This window comes from Perognathus longimembris, chromosome 6 (assembly GCF_023159225.1).
Source record: "Perognathus longimembris pacificus isolate PPM17 chromosome 6, ASM2315922v1, whole genome shotgun sequence".
NCBI lineage: Eukaryota > Metazoa > Chordata > Mammalia > Rodentia > Heteromyidae > Perognathus > Perognathus longimembris.
The window spans coordinates 29138939-29162447 of NC_063166.1; the positions used below are offsets into that span (position 1 = coordinate 29138939).

Consider the following 23509-nt stretch of genomic DNA (forward strand, 5'->3'; position numbering starts at 1 on the left):
TGTGTGTGTGTGTGTGTGTAAGAGAGAGAGAGAGAAAGAGTGAGAGAGAACGTTTGTAGGATTCTTTTCTGCCCTCTTTGGTGGGTGGAGACTAAATGTGGAAGACAGAAATGAAACAAAATCTCGAACTTTTTTTTTTTTAATCAATTGAGCAACACTTGATCGAGGATCCAAGGAAGAAACAGCCCTGGGGGTGGCAAACTCAAATCCGTTAACGCGGGTGCCCCGAACTCGGTGGGCCGGTGAGGAGGCGGGGGAGGGGGGCAGGGACTTGGTCCCATGTGCACCCAGGTGCACCCAGCCCGTCGGGTCTGGCTTCTCCCGGTCTTACCCACCCCCCACCTCTCACCCAGAGTAGAGACCCCTCTACCCTAAAAGCTCTGAGGGCCTGGTGGTAGGGGGTCACGGAATGAGCGTATGGATGCCCCCAGTTCACGAGTGCGAAAACACGAGCTCACAGTCGCGTGGCGCTCGGTAAACCCCAACCATCAGTCTACTTGGGTTCCCCGGTCAGGAACTGACCGGGAAAGCGGGTTAGGGCTGTTGGGAAAAGCTGGAGCTGATGGCGAGATTGCCGTGGCTATAAATCCATCACTTCCCAGGTCAACTCGGCGAGGTGCTGGGACTGGGGCTGGCGGAGTGAATTCCTGGGCCAGCGCGCATGCGTCGGCAGGTAGCAACCCAGCTCTTTATGACCAGGTGAGATGTTGGTGAGCAGGTAAAAAAAAAAGAGAGAGAGAGAGAGAGAGAGGAGGATTTGCCTAAGCGATTCCAGAGTGCGGGCCCAGCCGTGTCCTCCAGCCCATGCCCGGCGGGGACTCGTCCGCAGGAGCGCCGAGCTGCGATGTCCTTACTTGCCAAAATGGGGGACTGGCAGGTACGGGGGTTTGCCTTGGCTGGGGCCGAGGTGGGCGGGGGTGGGGCGGGGGGGAGGGGGCCAGGAGGGGAGGCGGGGAGGAAGCGCCGTGGCCCTGGGCAGGGGAGTCGTGGGTGAGGCACGCCTGGCAGCACCCAAGAGTGCTCCCAGGAGAGAAGACTGGAAGAACGAGCGCGCGCGGCCTCGCGGTGCTGGGGGCAAAAGCGCGCCGCCCTGGGGCTGGGCTCCGGGGAAAGTCGGGTGCGCGTTCCACAGGTGCCCCCCGGGGGTCACTTGCGTTTATGCTAGAGCCGTTTGCCCCACCCTTCCACCCCCACCCCAAATAGAAACTTGGGTGATGACTAATTTCGGAGGGGAGTGGACGCAGGGCTGGAGTGGAAGGTGGTGGAGCCTTCCTGGCTTGTGCCTTAAGCCTCACCCTAGTCCCAAGGATTTGGGCTGGCGTGGGTTCTGGTGCACCTGTCTCGCTTGGTGCTCCCCCCTCCCAGACTTTGGGGACACGTAGGACGTGGACAGAAATGGAAAGGGGGTGCCTATGACCAGGAGCGTGTTGTTTTGAAGGATACTTAAGAGAGTTTGCCCAAAGTTTAGCTTGTTAGTCCGTCGGATTCCTGCAGTGGGTTTTCGCTGCTTGGGCTATGGACTGTGGGTGTGTGGAGTGTAGTAAGAAGAGGAATCATGAATTTGGGTAACCAGAGGCTGCCGGAACGTGACTTCCTAGGCCGCAGGCATCCTAGAGCTAGGAAGCTCCACGTCCTGCCCTGCCTGAGCCGCAGATCCACAGGGGTATATTCCTCTGGGGTTCTCAGCCGCCTCCCCTCCTCCCCCCAACTCTTGCTTACAGACATTTTCTCTCTGGGTAGACAAGGGCGACTTTAGTTAGGTGAGTGAGGCAGCTGACTCTCCTCAGCCTCTGATTTCATAATCTGAACCTCAGGGGCCCTGTTTTCACCTCAGTCAGAGAGGCCTGGTTAGTGGGAGATTCAGAGTGCCATGGATCTGCTGGGATGATTCAAATCAAATGCCTTGACCTTCCTGAACCAAAAAATAAAAATAAATAAAAACAAAAAAAATCAAGGTCTTGCATCTTCTGGGGGAAGAAGTTTAGTTTTGTTTTGGTTTGTCTTTCTTCTTGTGTCAGTCATGCCAGTAAAGTTCACAGTCTTATCTTCACTACATTCCCAGGAACTGGAGAAAGGAAGGCAGTTCATATTTATTTTTTCCTTGGATTTATTACTTTTATTTGCTCAGTGGATATTCAATTAAACTTTTCTTATTGCACTTTCACCCTGCTCCCCCCCCCCCAGACTAAGTTGTGATCTAAGGATGCAAATCACACAACAAACACACCCAGGAATTCTCAACCTCTGTAGGCCCAAGGACCTTCCTAGCTCTCCTGGGGGGGGGGGGCGTCTCAAGATTAGAGGGGGAAGGATGGAGGGGGAGAGGGTTCTTTTTCAGTAGTCAGCAGGGATTTCTCAGATTATCTCAAATTTTGCTGAAGAACTCTAAGATGGTGAGAAGGTACACACTGTGTAATTTCTGCCTGGAGCTAGGCCTCTGGCAAAGCCAACTAAATTTGGAATTGGGGAGATTGCTACTGAAAGCTGGGAGCTCAGGGTCTGCTTCAGAGAGGTCAAAATTTGGCAAGTGGCTGGAGGTTTGAATCTTTGGTAGAAGGAGCACTTTGGGGGCCCAAATGGCCGCGATTTTCCAGGCCTAGCCAGTTGGGTAGTTGGATCTATTGGACAGTGACAACCACAGTTATAGGGTCAATCATGGCGCATTTTCGCTTGTGTCTTCTCTACAGAGTTTCTGTCTGACACAGAGGCTAGACATATTCTCCATATCCCCGGGTCAGGCTTGAATCCCCAGCCCTATCTGCAGGTCTGAGGCTGGAGTCCAGAGAACCAGGGACCCAGCGGGGTTTCAGCTCTGACAAGTGACTTGCGGTAATGAAGCTCACTCAACCCCGGCTGAGCTGGCTCCCTCTCTAGCCTTTCATCCGGGCGCACACTGCAGGCAGCCGGAGAGCTCCCAGGCCGCAATCTACAACTCAATGGCGCCCTTGGCAGGAATACCCAACAGTTTAGCAATCCCTGCGGGTGCGGAGCCAGAGATCTGCGGGGCTCTGGGCAGCCTGGACTAGGGCAGAGTGGGTGGGGAGGTGGGATTGAGAACCCGAAAGGCCTCCCCAGCCCGTAGGCAGAAGGAAAAGAAAGCGAAACTTAAGAGTTCCCTTAAGCACTACCGCGAGTCTGCGGGGTGGAAAACCTTGTGCTCTCAGGCCTAGAATTTGGCCTACGGGTCACAGACCAGGGCGGCCACGGTTACGGCTGCCGCAGGGAGGATGGCGAAGTAAACGACGGCACTCGGCTCCCGGTGGCCCAGTTTCTGACATCAAGCCATTGTGCTGGGCAGCAGGCCCCGGGGCAGACCTACAGGGTCCATCCCTGGAAGTAGACAATTTCCTGGGCTGAGTGGGGTGCCCATTCAACCAAAGAACTGTTCAGGCAAGGAAAGCCTGTTGCAAGGGAGTGCCCAGAGCTCTGAAGCTCATCCCTCTGGCACTGGATTCCCTTGCCAGCTCTAGACTTATCTCTGGCCTCCCCGAAGAAAAGTCCTCTGGAGGGAGAATTGGCCCACTTCAAGGTAGCATGGGGTTAGGGTGGGGTTTTTCCTTCCTCTTGCCTTTTATCCCACCTGTTAGGAAGCACTAGGATTTGCAAACAGCTTCTGCCCCCCATGCAGGATGTATCCTAGAAATATGGAAGGCCTGGAGATTTTTGAGAAACAGACCCAGATGACCCAGAGGTAAGAGGAGACTTATTGTTGTTTAGGGGTTTGTGGTGTTCCACAGAGAGAAAGACAATTGGAAACTGTGTGTGTGTGTGTGTGTGTGTGTGTGTGTGTGTGTGTGTGTATGTGTGTGTGTGTACAAGACAGAAGGTCAGCCAGAAAAATTACTCTGTATTTCTAAGTATCACATTAGGTATCCCCTACTTTTTTTTTTACTTTAAAAATTCGCTAAAATAGGAAAGGGAAGAGGAAGAAAAATTCCCAATGGAGCAAGCAGACTCTGGTGGGGAGCCTGAGAGCCCGAGGTGGCCTATGTGGACAAGGGGGTGGCTACCAGGCCTCTGGTTCCCGTCAGCTGGGCACTGCGCCGCTAGTACACCCGAGCAAGTGACATCAAATCATAAAGGAACTCTCCCTTCTTTAATTAAAAAGGGGAATCTTGGGAAAACTGGAGCAGATTAGTAGAGAGAAGTGTTGGTTCCTGATGATTTATTTTGATGCATGTATGACTGGGTATGTAGATCTGCAGGCGCACACGGATCTGCATTTCGGCTCATGGCAGAAGCGGCTGGAGTCTCCGTAGGAGTTCTGTGGTCTTTTCCACCTCACACCTGGGAAGCCTCAGCCCAAACATCATGTTGAATTGTCAGCTAGCCTCAGCTTCATACAAACCGAGGAAAATCATTTAACCCCTGGAGCTGTCGAGTAACCTCTTCAGGGTACAACTTTTATTATACACATAGCAATTAAGAGATTGCAAACCCCAGCCGAGCAAACCTGGAGCCCTTTGACAAAATCTCCAACCTGGGGGAATGCGCAAAAGCCAATAAAACTCCCAAGACGCCGCGGCCCCGAAGGGGTAGCTGGCATGAGTGGAGGCGATCTCTTGTTGGGCAAAAATCCTGGAGTGGCTTCTCTGGTTTTAGTTTGGTGGTTATGTTTAATTGAGAAAGGGGTAGTGATATCTAATAAAATTGGACGGGGCCGAAAGGGCAACTTGAATAGTGGCGGCGGCCGTGACCAAGGGTAGTGGGTCCCCAGGCGCAGCTACTCGGACTCTCCGTATACTCCAGCGTTCGTGGGGGCATCGCTAGCCTGTAGGAAGCAGAGAGAGAGGAAGCCGACTGGAGTGAAATTGGGCCGGAGTGGGGGCCACTGGGACCAGGGAGCGAATGGAGTTCTGGGAAGATTTTGTACCCTAACAGGCAGGAGTGCGCTCTGGGAGCCAGGTCCCGGCTTGGAGAGGCCTTTATACCTGAGTCCGAGCGGCCGGCGGCGGAATGTGGTTCTGGCGAGCAATTGGACTATTGTTGATATGCTAATGAGGCGATTAGGCAGTTGGTGCCGAGCTGGAAAAGGGAAAAGTTTCTACCATTAGAGGGAGACCTCCGAGCGCACACGGGAGCTCTTACCCTTCTCTCCTCCTCCTAGCCCTTCTCCTCCTGGCCCTCCTCCTCCTCCTGACCCTCCTCCTCCTCCTCCTCGCCCTCCTCCTCCTCCTCGCCCTCCTCCTCCTCCTCCTGAGCTCACCGCCGGCAGCCTGCACTTTGCGCTTACCCAGAGAGTAGCTCCACTTGGGTGCGAGGCGGAGAGGGACAAATCCGTTCACGCCGACCCATGAAAATGCTTTGGAAATTGACGGATAATATCAAGTACGAGGACTGCGAGGTAAGCGTGGCGCCGGCTCAGTCTTTGCGGCCACAGGCTCCGGAGATCGACCCTCCCTCTCCTCCTCCTCTCCCAACAAGCCATCTGCGAATCGCGGGTGGAACAAACTTTCACCAGCGCAGCACCCGCCCCTCGGATTCGCGCGGAGTACTCCGGGGAGAAACTGGAGCGCGAGGACGCGGACGCTCCTTTTTTTTTTCCTTTCCCATTTCCCCACTTGGAAGATCGTGTGTGTCCTACTTTCCCCCTCCCCTCCTTTTTTTTTCCTGACCACTTTTGGCTGTGCCTAAGAGTGGAACGAAGAAATGAGAATGGGTTTTGGAAACAACTGCTGGCAATTAGGCACGCGCCTATGCGTTCCGCCTGTGTCTTTTAAGCGAGAACCTGGGGGCCCAACTTACAAAGAAGAGAAAGGAAAAGAAAGCCCTTTCTCCCTTTGACTTCCTTCCTTCTATTTTATTTCATGTCCTTTCTTCTCCTCCTCCTTTCCTTCTCCCTTTCCTTCCTTCTTCTCGTTTTTTGTAAAGAGGGTCTCCTCTTGGATGTGGAGACGGGCCCGCACACTTCGATCGGACCAGGCTTGCACCTTTCTTGTAAAGGATTCGGCTTAGGAAAGCACTCACCCCGGCTGCGGTGCTCACGCCTGAGTCTCCGCGTTTCAAGAAGTTCTAAGCAGCTTCTCGAGCCGAGCTACACCCCATGGCGGTGGCGGTGGCGGTGGCGGTGGCGAGGACGCGCGGTGTGGAATCTCCTGGCCGGTCCGGGGCCCGGCGCGCCCGCCCCTGCACTCGCCGACGCTCAGCTGCGCGACCGTGGGAATCCTGGCGCGGTGACTGGCTGCCTTGGGTGCCGCCAGTTCGCCAGGCCCCCAGAGCGCGTCCCTTTGGAACCTATTTTAAAACTCAAGGTTCCCAAGAGCTGGACCTCTTGAGGGCAGCAGGCGAGGCCAGAGAACGAATAGCCCTCTCGCCAGAGGCACTGGGAACCGGCCTCAATTTCCCTTTTGAAACCCCGTGGAAGGGAGCTGATGATGAGTCAGGGGAAAGGAGAGGGGTGGGAGAGACGAGAATACGTTAGCGATCCTGGCTGACTTTTGCCATCGCCCCCTCCATTTTCTTTTCTTTTTGGCATTTGGAACTGGGAATTCCGGCCGCGACGTCTGGGTGCGGGCGCAGCGACCGGAGTCTTGTCTTTACTTGAAACCAGAAACTGGGTTTATGTGAACGATGTGTCACTCGCTCCCTCCTCCCTTCCCTCTCGGAATACTATTTTACTTCGTTCTCCTAACCGGCGCTCCTTCTTGCCTCCCCACCCCCACCCTCCCCGGCCGAGGGGGGCGTCGGGTGACACCCCACGGGCACGGGCGTTTCTCTGGGGGCTCCTGTCGCGCCCAGGGAGGGGCGCCGGGACCCCACTTCAGGCTAGCCGCTTTGTTTTCCTGGCTGGCGCGGGGGCTGCTAGCAGGTTTGCAAGAAACCGAGCCCCCCGGGTCTCCTCCTAGGACCATTCATTTTTGCTCGGGTTCTGGGCTCTGGCCCCGGGCTAGGGCATTTCACTTTCCTGGAGGCCGAAACCCACTAATAGGTGCGGGCGGGTTCCAAACCTCGTCCGGCTCTAGGCGCTGAAAAGCTCCGGAGGGAAAGGGCGGAGGCGAACTTGCACCCGCAGAAGGACTTTGGGGGGCTGCGTGTGAATATGTGTGTTAGAGAGAGGGAGAGGGGAATAAAGTCACAACTTTGGCGGCCGTCTCGCGCTGGAGCGAGGATTTCGGGTTTCTGAGCCGGCTTGGGGCTGTTTGATTTTGCCGGGGTTCTGCGGGGACACGCAGGGGGCGAGGTGCCGCTTGTTCTGACAACCCAGCGGGCGGAATGGCAGCGGCGGGCGCGTTGAGAGCTAGCCGTGTCAGCTGGGGGGGGGGGGGGGCGTCGGGCGGGAGTGGCCCAGCCAGTCGGACGGGTTTGTGCCGGGAGCCCTCGCCAGCGGCGCCCTAGCAGGGCCGCTTCGCGTCTGAGCGCGCCCGGGGCCGCGTCTTGGCCCGGGATTTCGGAACCCGGACTGCCAAAGAGCCCAGGGCAGAACAGCAGCAGCTACGGAGAGCGCACAGCCCCGGGGTCCGAGAGGAGATCGAGGAGGGAGAAGGACCCGTGAAGTGGGCGGGCTGGTCCCCTGGCAGGCACTGGGTTATGGAGGAGCCGAGGCACGGCAGCGGGCAGCTGAGTCCCGACTCCCCGGCCCCGCTGAGAAGCAGGGAAGTCCGGGGTCGGAGAGGACCGGGAAGCATCTCGGGATCCGAGAGCCCGATGAACGCCCGGACGCGGTCTCCGGCAGCTCCCGCCCGCTACCCACGACCCCCGCCGCATCCCGAGGTCTGCCCCAGCCTTTTAGGTCTGATTGTCCTCTCTCGCTTCCTCTCCCCTCCCCCTCCCCGCGGCCCCCCTCCTTCCTGAGCTCCGGCTCAGCCCCCTCCCCCTCCTCCCTCCCTCCCTCTATCCCTCCCTTCCTCCTCTCCGGGCTCTCCCTCCTTCCCTCCCTCCCCTCTCCCCACTCGGAGCTCCTCTCCCTCGCCCACACTTTCTTTCTCACACACGCTCGCAGACGCATTCTCCCTCTCCGCGCCCTCTGCCTCGGTCTCCCCGTCCCCCTCTTTCTCTTTCAGTTTTGCATGCCCCGCAACCTTTTAAAATGTTGCCCCTTCCCTGTGATTCGCCAGGCGCCGCGCTGCGGCCCCCCGCGCGCTCGCCCGCTCCCTCTCTCGCCCGCTTTTTGTCTCTCGCGCTCCCTCTCCCCACCTCCGATTTGCCACACTGAGACTCCCGTCAATGGACTGCATTGAGAGCCGGCTCCGGCGCGAGTTGCCTCTCCGCTTCACGCTCGATTTCCAGGCATTCTTCCCTTATTAAGTATTCGTGTAATATTAATAGTCATGAATATCTGCTATTAGGAGGCTCCGGGAACGCTGGCCCGCGCGGTTATTAGAAGCTCAAGTGAAGCCGCCGCTAAGAAAAGAGGGGGAGACACGGATTAAGGAACACGCACGCGCGCACACACACTCACACACACTTTTTGCCTTTTTGGGTTTTTTTTCTTTTCTTTTTCAAAAAGAACTTTTGACTTAGAATCGATCACGGCAGGATAGAGCCCGTGAATTGGTACCAGCGGAAGGCGCCGAGCGACTCGGTGGTTCAAGTTCGGATGGAGCCGAGCGGGTCCCCCGCGCTCGCGGGAGCGTCTGCGCGGTGACTGGAGTCCGAGGTGGCGCGGGGATCGCGGCGCCTTTTGTGTTGGGGCGCGCTCGGGCGGCGGGGCAGCCCCACACTCCACCCAGGCTTGCTTGGTGGTTGTTGGTTTTTATTTTTTCCATCCTGACTGGTTACCCCAGACTCTTCGCAGATGTTAGTTCACAGTTTTTCAGCTATGGTGAGTCCCGTCCCTTACCCCCCCACCCCCCTCCACCTCTCCAACCCTCATTCCCTGATTGCTTAGGACTGCGTTGGGGAAACCTGGTACGGCGAAGCAGCCGGAAACCTCGGGCTTCCCGGACCCCGTTTCCTGCAAGACAGCCCCCTTCCACTGCTTTTCGCCCCCTTTCCTCTGGTCTCTCGCTCTTCCATTCCTCACTCGAATGCATTGGCCACCACCCCTGCCTCTTGCTCGACCTCTTCGCCGACTTACTCCCGCTGCTCCCCAAGGCGCCTCACGCCACGGTCTTTATTTTCCTTGCGCCCTTACTGGTTCCCGAAATCTTCTCCACATTTGATGCTTAATCCGGTCTACGGGTGGGAAGAACGCTTCTCAGTTTGCCCTTACCCTCGGGGCCTGCCTCTGAACCTCCGAGGGTTCGAATTCCCTGGAATCAACTCTTTACTTGAATTGCAATAGAGAAACCCAAAGTCAGGCAGGCGTTTCTGCTGCCCTTTGGGGCTGGGGTGGAAGGGGCGGGGGCCCTCCGCTCTGGGGTGCACCTCTCTTTTCCAAACCCAGCGAAGGCTGAATCTATTTTAAAACTTGACTTGATGCCCTCTTCTTCCCCATTCATATCATAAATCGACCCAGTGGAGGAAAAGGCTCCTCAGTGAGGAAACGGAAAAGACAGACCCCCTGATCCTGCCATTAAAACCTTCTTGAAGCTGGTATTTAAACGTGTGTTATCGTTACAGCCCCCATGCAGAAATATGTTTCTATTTAAATAGTCATGAAATGGTAATAGTCTTTGAAGGTTTATGATTTTTTCCCCCTCTAAAGAAATGGAAGAGAGTCAACAATAACGCAGTAGCAGCCCGATTTCAAATCTAGGGGAAAGGAAAGGCCGCTTCTGCTCTTTAATATTTAGTAGGAGTTTTAATTTTGCTTCAGGGAGGTTTTATGCTGCAATTTAACGGGTTATATTCCAGGAGATCCTTTAGCATCTTTTCCCCCCTCCTTTGAATGAAACGCCTAAGGAGAGTCGCAGTATATACACCATCGAATTCCTTTGCATTGTTAGAAGGGCCTGTTTTACTTTGGGGCTGTTTTCCTAAATGAATAACGTAGAGTTGATTCCCCCCTCCCATGGTGGCCTACAGGGTGGGGCGGGGAACGGGCGGTTTCCCACCCAGGCTTGCCGCGTGTATTGAGTAGGAACAGCTGAACTCCACGCCTGATTTCTTGTTGTCTTTCCCTCGGTCTCTTCCAGGACCGTCACGACGGCACCAGCAACGGGACGGCACGGTTGCCCCAGCTGGGCACTGTAGGTCAATCTCCTTACACCAGCGCCCCGCCGCTGTCCCACACCCCTAATGCCGACTTCCAGCCCCCCTACTTCCCCCCGCCCTACCAGCCTATCTACCCCCAGTCGCAAGATCCTTACTCCCACGTCAACGACCCCTACAGCCTGAACCCCCTGCACGCCCAGCCCCAGCCGCAGCACCCGGGCTGGCCCGGCCAGAGGCAGAGCCAGGAGTCTGGGCTCCTGCACACGCACCGGGGGCTGCCCCATCAGCTGTCGGGCCTGGATCCTCGAAGGGATTACCGGCGGCACGAGGACCTCCTGCACGGCCCCCACGGGCTCGGCTCCGGTCTCGGGGACCTCCCGATCCACGCCTTACCTCACGCCATCGAGGATGTCCCGGTAAGAGGCCCCGCGGGCTGCTGGCCGCTGGGGAAGGGGTCTCGCTCGAAGCAACCCCTTGCTCACCTAGCTTTTAACCAAGACACTGGGAACAAACAGCCCAGGAGCCTTGGGTTCTCCTAAATGACATTTTCTTTATAAAACGTTTGTGGATAAGGGGAGGGCAATGCTTGAAGGACTCAATAAACAACTGAATTAAAAAATTTAAAAAGTAATTGAGAGTTCTGCTCACAGAACAATGGTTCCTGGAGCTCCCTGAAACAATGCCTCCATTGCCACCACCACCGACACAGAAATAAATCAGACGCATGTCACCATTACCCACTCGTTCCCCTCTTCACGACAGTAAACTGATGGCGAGACGGTCTAGTTCCATCGCTGAATCTGGAGTGGGGATGTTTCTCTGTCCTGCGAAAGATGTTAGATTTCACCAAGAGAAGCTCAAATAGCCTCACCCTGTACACAGAAATGAGAGAGACCTACTAAGGTTCTTTAGGCCAGATCTTACAAGCATTAGGGGAACCTAAAAGTTATGTATAGTCTATCCTGATTGAAGAAAAAGTAAGTAGCAAGCCCAAGCAGAGGAGATTAAAATTCAACTCTCTTCTCTTCCTAGGGGTGCTAAGTGGTGACCTCATAAATCATTAGCCAGGTTCCCAAGTGCCTATCAGAACTGGCTACACTCCATATTAAGTTAAATATTCAGAGACTATTGAGTAATACATTATTTGAGTTCTAATTCAGTTATTGATAAGCACAGTTTAAAATGGTTTCTAAATAAGCATGGCATTAGCACATTTACTATTTACAATGCAAACCAGGGGGTTGATAATTTGAAAATTCTTTCTAAAATTACATTTAAACCAGCATCTCTGTTTCAATTCTTTATATTTATAGTTTCCTCACAACCTTCCTGAAATGGGATTAGAGAGAGCCAATAATTTTATTAAAGCTGTAAAGGCTTCTGTAAAAGCTGCTTTTCTTCGTAAAGGGAATGTATCTGGACGTGATTTTTGCTAAAATGCTATTTCAAATTACTGCATCAAATACAGCAGCAGTATGTCTGTTGACAGTTTAATGATTACTGTATTAGATTGTAGAGGAAATGGTCACATGAACTTACCTGCTCACTTAGTGGGTTTTAAACATTATTTCAGTTCCATAGGAAAAAAATAGAAAATTTATTGCATCTCTCATATAGCCCAGTTAATCAATGCAATTTGTTGGTTTTGTTTAGCAGCCTTGCCTGGAGAACAGGAAAGCAGGCACTTGAACTAGCAGAGGGTGAGCCAGCATTGTGTGCTCATGTTTACATGTTTTTAGAAACTGCTACTTAACAGTGCATATTTTGGGAAGTAAAATCAGAGGGGCAGCAATTCATTAAAAAGCATTTTTAAAAATCACTGGAAGTGATTTTTTTTTAAAAGGTCCATTTCCCAAAGTGTCTGTGAATCCTTTACCTTGTTTGTTGTTTGGAAATATTTGAACTGCAATATTGTAAGCTTTGGCTGTACTTTGCAAAAAAAATTGGGTAGTGGCTGGTGGGAATTCTTAGTACCTGTGTGGTGATTCTTTGTGGCAAAATTAGCCAGTAGGAGAAATTAGCAGAAAGAGCAAATCAAAGCCAAGGAAAGCCAGTTGCTGCTCTTCCCTCTCCCTCCCCCACCTTTTAAGAAAAAAAAAAATTCTTTCAAAGGAATTTGGGTCAGGAAAGGGGTTGTTTTCAATTTTCCCAAGCTGCAACAGTTAACCTTTAAAAGAAAGTCTGCTAAATATTTAAGAAAATCAAATCGATGGTGAGAATTATTTAATCATTAGTATCTCAGTGGGGTTTTAAATTTTGCAGTCTTCCCTACATGGACAAGGTCTAGAAATAACACAAATAAAAGTATTATGCCACACTACATTTACTTTATGGGTTTAGGGTGCATGCATAGAGGGATCATATTTCCCATATAGTTAAAACACAAGAACTGCAGCACTAATCATTTCTGAACATTTCTCAATTTAATTATACTTAAATCCAGAAGCACTTTAGGCAAGTTACAAATGAGAGCATTGAGTATAATAAAACCTGTAATAAAGCAACTTAGTACCATCCACCCGGAATCATTGCGATCAGGCACAATTAACAGGAGCATAAATCCAAGACAGAATGGAAAATGTTCGAATCAGTATTATTGTTGGACAAAGACTAGAGAAGGAAGTAATAGTTTTTTAAATGGTAATGCCTGTGTTTGGTAACGATTGTGAAATCTTCTATCTCAGCAGCCCTGGTGCTAATTTGTAAACACAGCCAGACATTATATTGCCTGTCAGTTTCTGCATTAGAAAACATGATTTCATTTTACTTTCTAATCACGTTTTGACTCTAGCACACACGTATATCCATCCATCTTAAAAAAAAAAAAAGGAAAGAAAGCTCACCAGTGACAAATCTGCTACTGGACAACAGGAAAGCAACCTCCAAGGGCTTTTGTTTTGGACCATTTTCATAGTGCTGTCATATTTAGTTTAGGCAATGGTCTTTAAACATTATTTCTAGTGTTTTCTTTTTTTTAAATAAGTGAAGGTGTGTGTTAGCTCTTTATTACACTACCTAAAGGCTTTCCAGCACTCTCCTGTTACCTCCGCCCCTCTCATTTCTATTGTGTTTCTCTGGCTTTGGCTGCTGAAGCTGCTGAGATGCCAAACTAAAGCTAGGTGCACTTCTTCTGACCGTGAGAAAGATTAGGTACTCCAAAACTTGATTTAATTTCCAAAAAGTTTTATTCTCTACCCACCGCTTCAAATGTGGATTATTTGCTGGTGGAGGCGATATGGGCCTTGGGTGTGCAGTGAAACCTCTTGAGTTGCAAAGCTCTAAATTCCAATAAGCCAAGATAAGATGTTTGCATATAAATGTCATAGTGAGGGAGGGAGGATTTTGATTCTCTGCCTTCCCCTCCCCCACCTCACAGGGAATATTCATTTCCTTTTGTTTTGATTACACACTTACATCCATGTGTATCCTTTTGTTGCAGCATGTAGAAGACCCGGGTATTAACATCCCAGATCAAACTGTAATTAAGAAAGGTAAGCCATTTCCTTCTGCATTCCAAGCATGTCCTTACAGGCAGAGTGCTATTTAAAAGAACTTGCAGAGCTGTATTTATTTTTTTCAAATAGGATTTCCTAAAGGCTCAGAATTAGCAAACAGATAGGCATAGAGGAGCTTTGCTTAAATAATCAGCTTTCAGTATCTGGGTAGTGGCAACAGGCTAGCTTTGTTCTGATTCATGATTTGACCATTTAATTTAGTTTAATGATATTTGGACAGACACATGAGTTGTGATAGAATTGACTGAGCTGATTTGGAAGTGGTGTTTCAACTATGAAATGGTTTAATAGTTTAGTTAATTCGTTGTTGTGGGAAGTGGAGTTAAGGCCATTGGGGTGAGGAAGTGTACCGTGCTAAAGTAGTACAAATAATTTTATATTACTGTAAAAACCAATGATCAAAAGCACTCCTTGTCAAAGGACATAGTGCCATGTTCTTAAATTTCATTTCTGGTTAGCTGTTTAAAGATTTAAAAACTTTGCGAATTAGGTTAACAAAATTTAGCTTTGGTTAAAATTAGCATCATGAACATGTCAAGATTATTAGCATATTTGTTTAGAGCAGAAATTGTTAGAAAAGTACTCAGTGCTTTGGATAGATTTGTAACTGACACTGGGTGTTATAGTGGGTAGAAATAAACTTTCTTGGATGAAATGCTATTCACTCTTGGTAGCAGCTTGTTGTTGTTGCAGTGGTAATGTTGTATCTCAGGATTTTAGGCATCACCAGAGAGGATGCTATATAAAACTGCTCTCATTTCTAACCTTAATCAGCATATTGTTCGCTACTTTAAAGTTTCGTTTTTGCATCTGTGAAGTCTTTGTCACGTCAAATTAGTTGTGCAAGGGATAAATCTTAAGAGATGCTCTTTCCAAGTCGACATGATAATTGGCTCTTTTATTAGTAATCTCTCAAGAGTTCGTTTAACTCCTATTGTCTCTATTAGCCTCCCCAGAGCTATTAATGTCACAAGTGATCTATCCAAAACCTAGAGCCCCCCACCTCCCCACAAGGATAGAATACCCCATTAAAGAACGCATGAAGAGCACTGCGATGAGAATATGGGCACATTATTAGGTCTCCATGTGGAATTTTAAAAAACAAAAGCACACTGCTTAAATGGCTGAGAGTGCAACTGAAATGCATCGGTGTTAAGAAAAGCAACCTATTAAGCACACTTCCTTGCTGGTCTTAACATTTATTATTTTTTTTCTAACAATGGTAGGACCAACAATGAAAGCTTGTGGTTTTTAACTCGGAAGAATACTCTGTATCCTAACCTTGTGCGAGGCACTTAAGCAGAAAGGGACTGTTGAGTATTTGCCCAACAAAAGAACAGAATGCGAGTGTTCAGCGGGCCTGTTCTTTACTTGGAAGGGATCTCCAAAATCTTGGGTCTTTTTCAACATGAACTTAAGTGTCTACTGAAAAGAGAGAAAGAGCGAGGGGGGTGGAGGGCACACGGGTGTGTGACAACAGAATCCACCGCTTCTCGGCTCCGTGCCTGGACTGAATGCTTCTTTAGTGACTGCCTGGGTCCTGAACACCGTCAGCTGGTTTTAATAACAGGGATCTGAAGCAATTTCTCCGCAAAAAAAAAAAAAAAAAGAGAGAGAGAGAGAGAAATCAGAATACACCTAGCTTGTCCTCGCTTGGCAAATGCGAGCCGGTCCTGGGCGTCCGGTACCCACCGGGCTGGGGTGTTGGGGCGCCGGGGGTGGCAAGGCCACCACCCATGTCCACCTTCCGGCCCCAGGGACAGCGGGGCGCGGGCAGCGGGTGGGGAGGACGCGGCCGCCGAGGCAGAGCGGCTGGGTGTGGGGCGGCGCAGGAAGGCCGGGAGGTGGCTGCCGCTAGCCGGTCCGGGAGCCTGCCCTGGCCGGCGCGGGAACCCGGGTGCCTCGGGCCTGGGGGGGAGAGGCGAGAAGGGGCCCTCGGCGCCCACACACGGCCTCCCCGTCTGTCTCCGCAGGCCCCGTGTCCCTATCCAAGTCCAACAGCAACGCCGTCTCCGCCATCCCCATTAACAAGGACAACCTCTTCGGCGGCGTGGTGAACCCCAACGAAGTCTTCTGTTCAGTTCCGGGTCGCCTCTCGCTCCTCAGCTCCACCTCGAAGTACAAGGTCACGGTGGCGGAAGTGCAACGGCGCCTCTCACCGCCCGAGTGTCTCAACGCGTCGCTGCTGGGCGGAGTACTGCGGAGGTGAGACAGGCCCGGCCCCACCCGCCCCGCCCCGCGGCCGGGGACAGCGTCAGGGTGTAGGCGGCCCTGCAAAGGGGGCTTCGCGCCACAGCCCTCCCTTCGCGCGGAAAGAAAGGGGGCGGGGAGAAGAGCGCAGAGCCGAATGGGTGGGATCTGGAGGCGGGGCCAGGTATCGCGCGCCTGCGCATTCCGCCGCTCCGAGTGTGCCTGTGAGCTCGTGCCAGTCGTGCGAGGGTTCGGGCGCGCGCCTGGTTTGGCCGCGGCGCTTTAGACGCTTGGCACTCTGCTCTCCGCTCCCTCTCCCCCCTCCCCCCACGCACAACGCTCTGAGCGCATGCGTAGCTCACTCCTGCCGTGGGCTCAGTCCCGGCCACTGCAGCGGCGGGGCGCCGCGCAGCCGCCTTTTCCCTTTACCCGCACACCTTGCCATTCCAGGAAAACTTCCCTGGCTTCTTGCTTTTTCTGACCAGTCTGTCAGGATTTTAACAGCCACTGGCCATCCCTTGAATAGGATTATTTTAAAAAGACTTTTAACTAAAGGAAAAGAATCTGATTTACTGAGATGTGCCATCGTGCGTAGCACATGCTAGTGCATCAAGTGCATTCGGGTTGGCATGATGTATTTATTAGTAAATAAGACCTTGCTTGGGCCAGCGAGGTAAATAGATCTTCCCGCCTAGCATGTTTCTCCCTGGAGTGTGGGGGGGGGGGCTCCTCCTCCTGGGTTCCCACCCCACGTTGTGGGTTGTGGGGCTGGTGTTGAACTTGCTCTAGCAATGAGTTTACCATTCTCCTAAATAAGGGCAAGGGCTTAAGTGTTCAGCTCTATCCATCTATATATTTATGGGCCCACAGGTGCACTCCAGTGGGTATATACCATGCAATTCCTATAGGTTTGTTTTGGGAGGTTTTAACGTCAGTGATTCTCATCTTCTGTTTCACCAGCATAGTTGCTTTGCTTTCCCTTTGTGATCCTTACTGACACCGATCTTTTCTCGGCCCCCTGCTTTCCCCTCCCCTTCCCCCCTCCCCAATATCGGAGGCTGTTTACCTAGGGGAATATAATCTAATCCGCACAATTAAAGAGCCCTTGAGTGGGGAATAAAATCTGAAATTAATTAATTTGCTGTTTTATTTAAACAATTTATCTTAACCACTTTCTGATGATGGGAGTCTATTTAGACATCTATTTAGAACCGCCTCAGTTGTCTCCGAAACCAGTGAGAAATTTGAAGGCTGATATCAGTCTTTGACATTCCGAGTTATGCTGGTGACATGACATGTAAACACTTGGTGAAATGAATTTCCCATCGGGGCCAAAGCCAGCGCATGCAATGTGAGAGTGATGATAACTTTGCTTACTCTGAACAACCTAACAGCAGGTCTTGAAAAGACAATTTAAAGACTCCATTGGGAATTTGTGTGATTGTAACAACAGGGAAAATACACAGTAATCAGCTGAACTCAAGAATACCTCAAACTCTAGAGATCAGAGTTGTGCGTGTTTGTTTGTGGCTCTTCTTTAGAGAGCTAGAAAATCAGATACCTTCCAACAAGCCATGATAGCTGCAACGATAACCAAGGAGAGGGTGCTTTATATAGTTTAACAAGTATATATACATCTCCTATGATCTTTCTGTGTTGTTCCTTCTTAGATTCCCCTGCTTTGGGGGTTTTGTGACACAATTAATTTTTTGTGTGTGTGCTGGTCCTAGGGCTGGGGCACTGCCCCTGAGCTTCTTTGGTTCAAAGCTAGTGCTCTACCACATGAGCCACAGCCCCTCTTCTGGCCTTTTCAAAGTCATGTATTGGCAAAAGGAGTCTCATAGACTTTTCTGCCCAAGCTGGCTTCGAACTGTGAGCCTCAGATCTCAGTCTCCTGAGTAGCTAGGATTATAGGCGTGAGCCACTGGTGCCTAGTTAGTTTTTTCAACTTTTTAAAAGTAAAATTTAGGAAGTTTTAAAAATGATTTTAATGTGACACACAATGACCCAGTGTTTTCTAAAGCCTTACCTTGCATGTATTTATGAAATAGGGCGAAGTCTAAAAATGGAGGAAGATCTTTAAGAGAAAAACTGGACAAAATAGGATTAAATCTGCCAGCAGGGAGACGTAAAGCTGCCAACGTTACCCTGCTCACTTCACTAGTGGAGGGTAAGTGAATCCACTTGCTAAAGAAGGGAACTTCTAATTATAGTGTACAGATGTCTGGGTGTATTTTGTGTCAATGGGGCAGTTTCCTCTTTCCACAGAATATAACCGGAAATGAGCAGAATTCTTGTCTGCCAAAAAACGAATTGCATATATTCCTATCCTTCTTCCTCACTCCCACAAAATTACACCTTCTAAGCCTAGTCCTGATCTGAACAATGCACAAATTGAAGAACTGCACATTCTCCAAGTTCCTGTCTCCTTTAAAGAACTCAGCAGTAAATCACTTAAGTTATTCTGACATCTGCATTTGAGAAATGCGTGACCATTACTTCCTGAATTAATTTGGGAATCTTTGACCTGCATCCTGATTTAAGAGGGTCCTGAAAGCTCAGGGTGAGGTGCCCTTGTAGATTTTTTTCCTCTCGTTAAATTGTGCTTTCTCTCCTGGAGGTGTGTGTGTGAATAGTTTTAAAAGATTTTAGCTTGTTTGGATATAGAAAGAAAAAAAACAGAAATGTAAGCACAACAAAAAGGTTCTTATGGAACTTTTAAAACACACACACACACACACACACACACACAGTTGGATACCCTTTAACCAAAAAGCCTATCCTTTCTTTTTGCTCAAGACAAAGCTATCATCAAAATCTACTGAGGCTTCTGTTTCCTCTAGACTCCTAAGTTTTCTGATACTAAATAAGCTGAAGTCAAGTCTGATTGGGATAAATGTATAGTTTCCTCATTTCTTTCTTTGTGTCTTGTGTCTCATTTTGATAGAACAAATAATTGCTATTAATTTATATCCAGGCAGACTAAAGACTAATATTTGCACTTAAAGAAGGTATTTGATCTTATTTCCATCTTGGATTTTATCACAATGGAATTTGTGTACTCACTTTGTAAATCTCTCTCTCTCTCTCTCTCACACACACACACACACACACACACACACACGGCATGGTATCTGATATCCATTTGTTAATGATGTCAAAGATGATAATAATGTAGCAGACTGAAAACCCAGCTATTGGTTTGTGCCAGAATTTCAACTCCAGTAGCATTATATTTAAATAATGACAGTATGTAGAAGACTCACTATTCGTAACCCCCAAAGAATGATATGCCCTGTGAATAAATGGTGGTGGTGGCTGAGGGTATAGCCTCAGAGCTGGTCTGGGCCTGGGGTTTGAGTGCTGTAGCAGGGAGGCAGTTTGGAGAACTGTTATTGTTTGTGATCCGCTCCATTTTATGGAAACAAGCTCTGCGGAAAGAGCTTTGATGCCCTAATTGGCGCATGCGTTCTTCCGGAGCTGGAGCTAATGGCAGGAAGCCCTGCAGTAAAAACCAACTGGTTCAGGAAATTAAAACCAAAGATTTGAAAATCAACAACACAGACAGATTCAGTGGAATGACCCTCAAATCCTCTTGGTTAATCGGTTTGGATGAACAGATAATTATATGTGATCAAGTTAAAATGTAAACCCTTAGTTATCCCTTACACCCGAGCTCAAAGAGTAATTATGAATATCATTTATGAATGTGTTGATAGGTGTGAGGTTAGAAGACAAGAATCTTTTAAAGAGAGAAAGTTGGGGAAAGGTTAGTCAGGGTGGGGGTGGGGTGGGAGGCACAATTTCAGATCGTCAGAGCCTTACTGTAGGACAAGCTGTCATTTACAACGATAACTGCATCCCCTAGGTTTTTCAGAGAAGGAAATAAAAATACTGAGAGTGAGACAGGAGCGAGTTTGTGGGTTAAGTCAACTTCTGGGTTGAGAAAATAAGGGAGTTGAGAGTGAAGAGGAAGCTTCATCCCGATTCTCTTCGTTTTCTCCCTTTCCCTCCTCTTACTTCTTCTAGGAGAAGCCGTCCACCTAGCCAGGGATTTTGGGTATGTGTGCGAAACTGAATTTCCTGCCAAAGCAGTAGCTGAATTTCTCAACCGACAACATTCCGATCCCAATGAGCAAGTGACAAGAAAAAACATGCTCCTGGCTACAAAGTAAGGCACTCACCTCTGTGGGGTCTCTTTGCTTCATTGTCAAAATAAACAAAAATGGTTCCCCTCCCTCTCTTCTATTTTCTCTCTTTTCCTTGTGTACTAATCAGTTTTGCTGTATATGCTGAAGTTACAAATGTATAAGCCATCATCTATCTGAGAGGGGAAATACAGGAGAAATGAGATTGTCAGTATGGTTTCATATTTTCCCTCTTCCCTACCCCATCTTCTCATTTGTGGAATTTTAAGTTAACAGTATGGAGTGAAGTGTAGTAGGGAGTTCAATGGAAGATGAGTGTGGATTTCTGTGGTTCAGGAAGACCAGAATTAAAATTTCTAAGGGACAACAGGCTTGCCTAAGTCCATTTGGTGTTCTCCAAGGGCAAAGGTTACACAGAGGCCTGCAAAATGTAGGAGCCAGAAGGTGTCCTACTTCCAATCCTAAGCCCTGGGTCCATTTTTTCCCTTTCCTCCTCAAAACTGCCCCCACCCCCCAAGTTTTAGCCTTCAGGCAAGATGTCAAATAGGTTTCATAATGGTCCAAGTTACATTCCTATTGGTGGCTGGCTTTTCCAGGTGGTGTGTGAAAAGAAAATGAATGTTTTGATATGTTTTGTGGAAATGAGAAAGCTTGTTTGGAAACCCTTAATTATCAAAATCAGTGTCACAGGAGGGCATGAGACCTTGGGTCTGTTTCTGAGGCTCAGCTGCCTTGCAAGGTGAAGGGAGCCAGCTAGTAGCCTTCCCTCTCCTCAGCTGGGGTACAGCCCTTTTGGGAAGCCCCTGTCAGACTCAGGGCTGAACTTCCTGGGTATTAGCCTTGTCTGTCTGTTTTTCTACTTTTAGGGTTAAAATTTCAACTTTTCTTCATCCCCTGGCTTCTTAAGTGTTTGCCCAATTTTCCCTGGAGAATTTTTTTTTGGGGGGTTGGGATGGAAAACTACTTTTTCCTCTAAAAACCATCTTAAAATTATTTTCAAGTAACAGATTTTTGATGCCTGTTTTTAAATAATTATTTAAAAAGCAAGACCCATCCTTAAATTAAGTTTTAGCTTTCTGTCCAAATTGCCCCTGGTTTGATTTGAAGGTGAATGAGTGGGAGAGTTTTTTTCTGCTGCTGAGGTCTCTCCAGGGAAGCCCAGAAGAATGGGGAGTAATGTTTCAGAGGGGAAGGTTGTATATCATATTGGTGACAAACTTCCAGTCCAACTTTTCCTTCCTTCCTTCCTTCCTTCCTTCCTTCCTTCCTTCCTTCCTTCCTTCCTTCCTTCCTTCCTTCCTTCCTCCCTCCCTCCCTCCCTCCCTCCCTCCCTCCCTTCCTCCCTTCCTCCCTTTCCCCTTTCCTTCTTGCCCTCATCCAATGTCGGAAATGTTTTCTTATGTCTGGGGGGAGGCATAGAAATTTGGGTGTAGGGAAGGCATTTGCAAGGTCTAAGGCATGCTTCTAAGGAGGGGGGGAGGGGGTTGGTTTTATGGAAGCTGGAAGGCAATAGGATCTCACTAGGTCTGTGTCTGTGGCCTTGGTCCTGCCTGGTGAAGGGTGGGGACCCTACTTTGAATCATCTGTGGGGTCATCCTGGTTGCTTCTTAAAGGAAGTCTCACCCCCCTGTCTCCCTCTCTGCCTTCCTGCGCTGCAGACAGATATGCAAAGAGTTCACAGACCTGCTGGCTCAGGACCGATCTCCCCTGGGGAACTCGCGGCCCAACCCCATCCTGGAGCCTGGGATCCAGAGCTGCTTGACTCATTTCAACCTCATCTCGCACGGCTTCGGCAGCCCGGCCGTGTGCGCCGCAGTCACGGCCCTGCAGAACTATCTCACCGAGGCCCTCAAGGCCATGGACAAAATGTACCTCAGCAACAACCCCAACAGCCACACGGACAACAGCGCCAAAAGCAGTGACAAAGAAGAGAAACACAGAAAGTGAGGCTCTGCCCCCGCCCAGCTCCCCCCTCCCCCCTCACCAGCCCTCAGACGTCCTCCCTTCCCCACTCTTTCCCCCACCCCCCACCTGGCAGGTGACAGCCCCTGGACCGGTCACCCCAACTTCTGCTGCTACCGCTGCGCGCTGAGCTGCTGCCGCCCTGCGACCCCAGAAGCCTCGGGACTGCTCTCTCCACAGCCAGTGGGGCAGCCGCTGCCCACGCAGCTCCCCCTGCCTCGACTTCCCCATCAGCACCAACACCCCCTTGCCCTCCTGTGGAGCCTAAGAGAACAGAACAGGCCGCGAAGCCAGCAAAGAAAAGTTCTGTCCAGTTTGTCAACCTTTCCCCCACGCCCTTCTTTTTTCTTTTTAAAGAAAACCCAACAGATCATCATCAACAGACATTTAAAACTTTTTTTCTAAAAAAAAAGACATATTAAATTAAAAAATTATATGAGCTTCATGGGACTGAATCACCAACTTCCCTTATATACTTCAGTTCAGATTGTAGCCATATTTTAAAACACACACACACACACACACACACACACACACACACACACACCAAGGCAAAGAGCATCATGACATTTTTATCAGTATTGTGAATAAACTTGAACACAAACACAAGAAGTTCTATCTCCTGTTTTCAGTTATAGAAGTTTTCCCTCTGTAAGGTAAAGCGACCAACTTGAACTCTCTGGCAACACGATTCACAGCTCTAGAGGACCAGTGTTCACGTCTCTGTATATATTTATTTATGTGTAATTTAATGGGATTTGTAAATATGGTGAGTCTGTTTTAAGCCTTTTTTTTATTTATCTGGTGATCTTGTTTACCTCTTGTTTAGTGGGTTTTGAATCTTATTAGTTCTTCATGTGGCTCATGGTACTTACTTAGAAATCCAAGATTGAGGGGGGGAATATCTTTCCCCTCCTGGGATTCATTTAGCTTTCTTGTAGCATGTTAAAGAGACAATGAAACAACTGAACAGATTTTAAAAAAGTAAAATAAAATTTTATATATAATTAGTATTATACATTTAGCTTTCCATTGAACTGAAAGACAAAATGTGATATTGGAACCTGGAAAGATTTTTAAACTTAAGTGGTTTGCTAACCCTTCTATGTATTGTGGGGAGAAAAAGTTTATTTTATTCCACTATGCTCCCTTAAAAGCATCATTTGAGCAATAAATGAATATTGTCTTTAAACCAAGGGTTAGGGATTTTTCCCCTCTCTTTCTCCTTCTCTCTCTCTCTCTTTTTGTTCAAAGAACTTCAAACATTTGGGACCACCTGGTATTCTGTATTTTTCACTGGCCATATTGGAAGCAGTTCTAGTTGTATTGTATTGAGTTGTGCTGGCAGTAGTTTTCATGCCTGTCAATGTATCATAGTTCTTTGTTGCCCAGATAAATAAATATTTGATACGCTTTATGTCGATTTTTTTTATTCAGTGGCTGTCTTTACCCAGGCGTATTTTTGTTCTTGGCAGTATTTTTTATTCAGTATGGTTACAGTAATTGAGTTTAACTCTCCCTTGGCAATTGCTCCTTGCAATAAGCAGCTGAACCCATTGTTTCCCTCAAGTATAATAAAAACTTACTTTCAACTTGGAGTTCAGAGCAGGGTATCATTTAGATATTCCACCGAGTCTGTATTCAGACAAATGACACAAT

At 49.2% G+C, this 23509-nt stretch overlaps 1 protein-coding gene and 1 long non-coding RNA gene across 5 annotated transcripts; one reads left to right on the plus strand and one right to left on the minus strand.

Annotated features, from left to right (window-relative positions):
* The first annotated feature begins 754 nt into the window (after positions 1-754).
* Positions 755-23267, plus strand: Tfap2a (transcription factor AP-2 alpha). Of its 4 annotated transcripts, none has more exons than XM_048348493.1 (7): positions 755-877; positions 10017-10451; positions 13475-13526; positions 15524-15755; positions 17792-17910; positions 19770-19911; positions 21547-23267. In XM_048348493.1, the coding sequence occupies exons 1-7, from the start codon at positions 845-847 to the stop codon at positions 21833-21835; spliced, it is 1302 nt and encodes a 433-aa protein (XP_048204450.1). In that variant the 5' UTR covers positions 755-844; the 3' UTR covers positions 21836-23267. The 4 variants fall into 4 exon arrangements, with proteins under 4 accessions (XP_048204450.1, XP_048204449.1, XP_048204448.1 ...); XM_048348492.1 differs by lacking the exon at positions 755-877 and adding an exon at positions 5196-5344; XM_048348491.1 differs by lacking the exon at positions 755-877 and adding an exon at positions 7543-7710.
* On the minus strand, positions 4378-5360 carry LOC125353040. The gene is made up of 2 exons (XR_007211241.1): positions 5234-5360; positions 4378-5025 (listed from the first exon to the last, which is right to left on the minus strand). It is a non-coding gene; the product is annotated as an uncharacterized LOC125353040 (long non-coding RNA).
* Positions 23268-23509: the final 242 nt, after the last annotated feature.

What these genes read in the sequence shown, in the direction of transcription:
- Tfap2a (XM_048348491.1), top strand. Translation starts at nt 7,645, where the DNA reads ATGAACGCCCGGACGCGGTCTCCGGCAGCTCCCGCCCGCTACCCACGA. An exon ending in GACCCCCGCCGCATCCCGAG is followed by an intron (nt 7,711 to 10,016) that starts GTCTGCCCCAGC and finishes GGTCTCTTCCAG; the next exon opens with GACCGTCACGACGGCACCAG. An exon ending in GCTCACTTCACTAGTGGAGG is followed by an intron (nt 17,911 to 19,769) that starts GTAAGTGAATCC and finishes TACTTCTTCTAG; the next exon opens with GAGAAGCCGTCCACCTAGCC.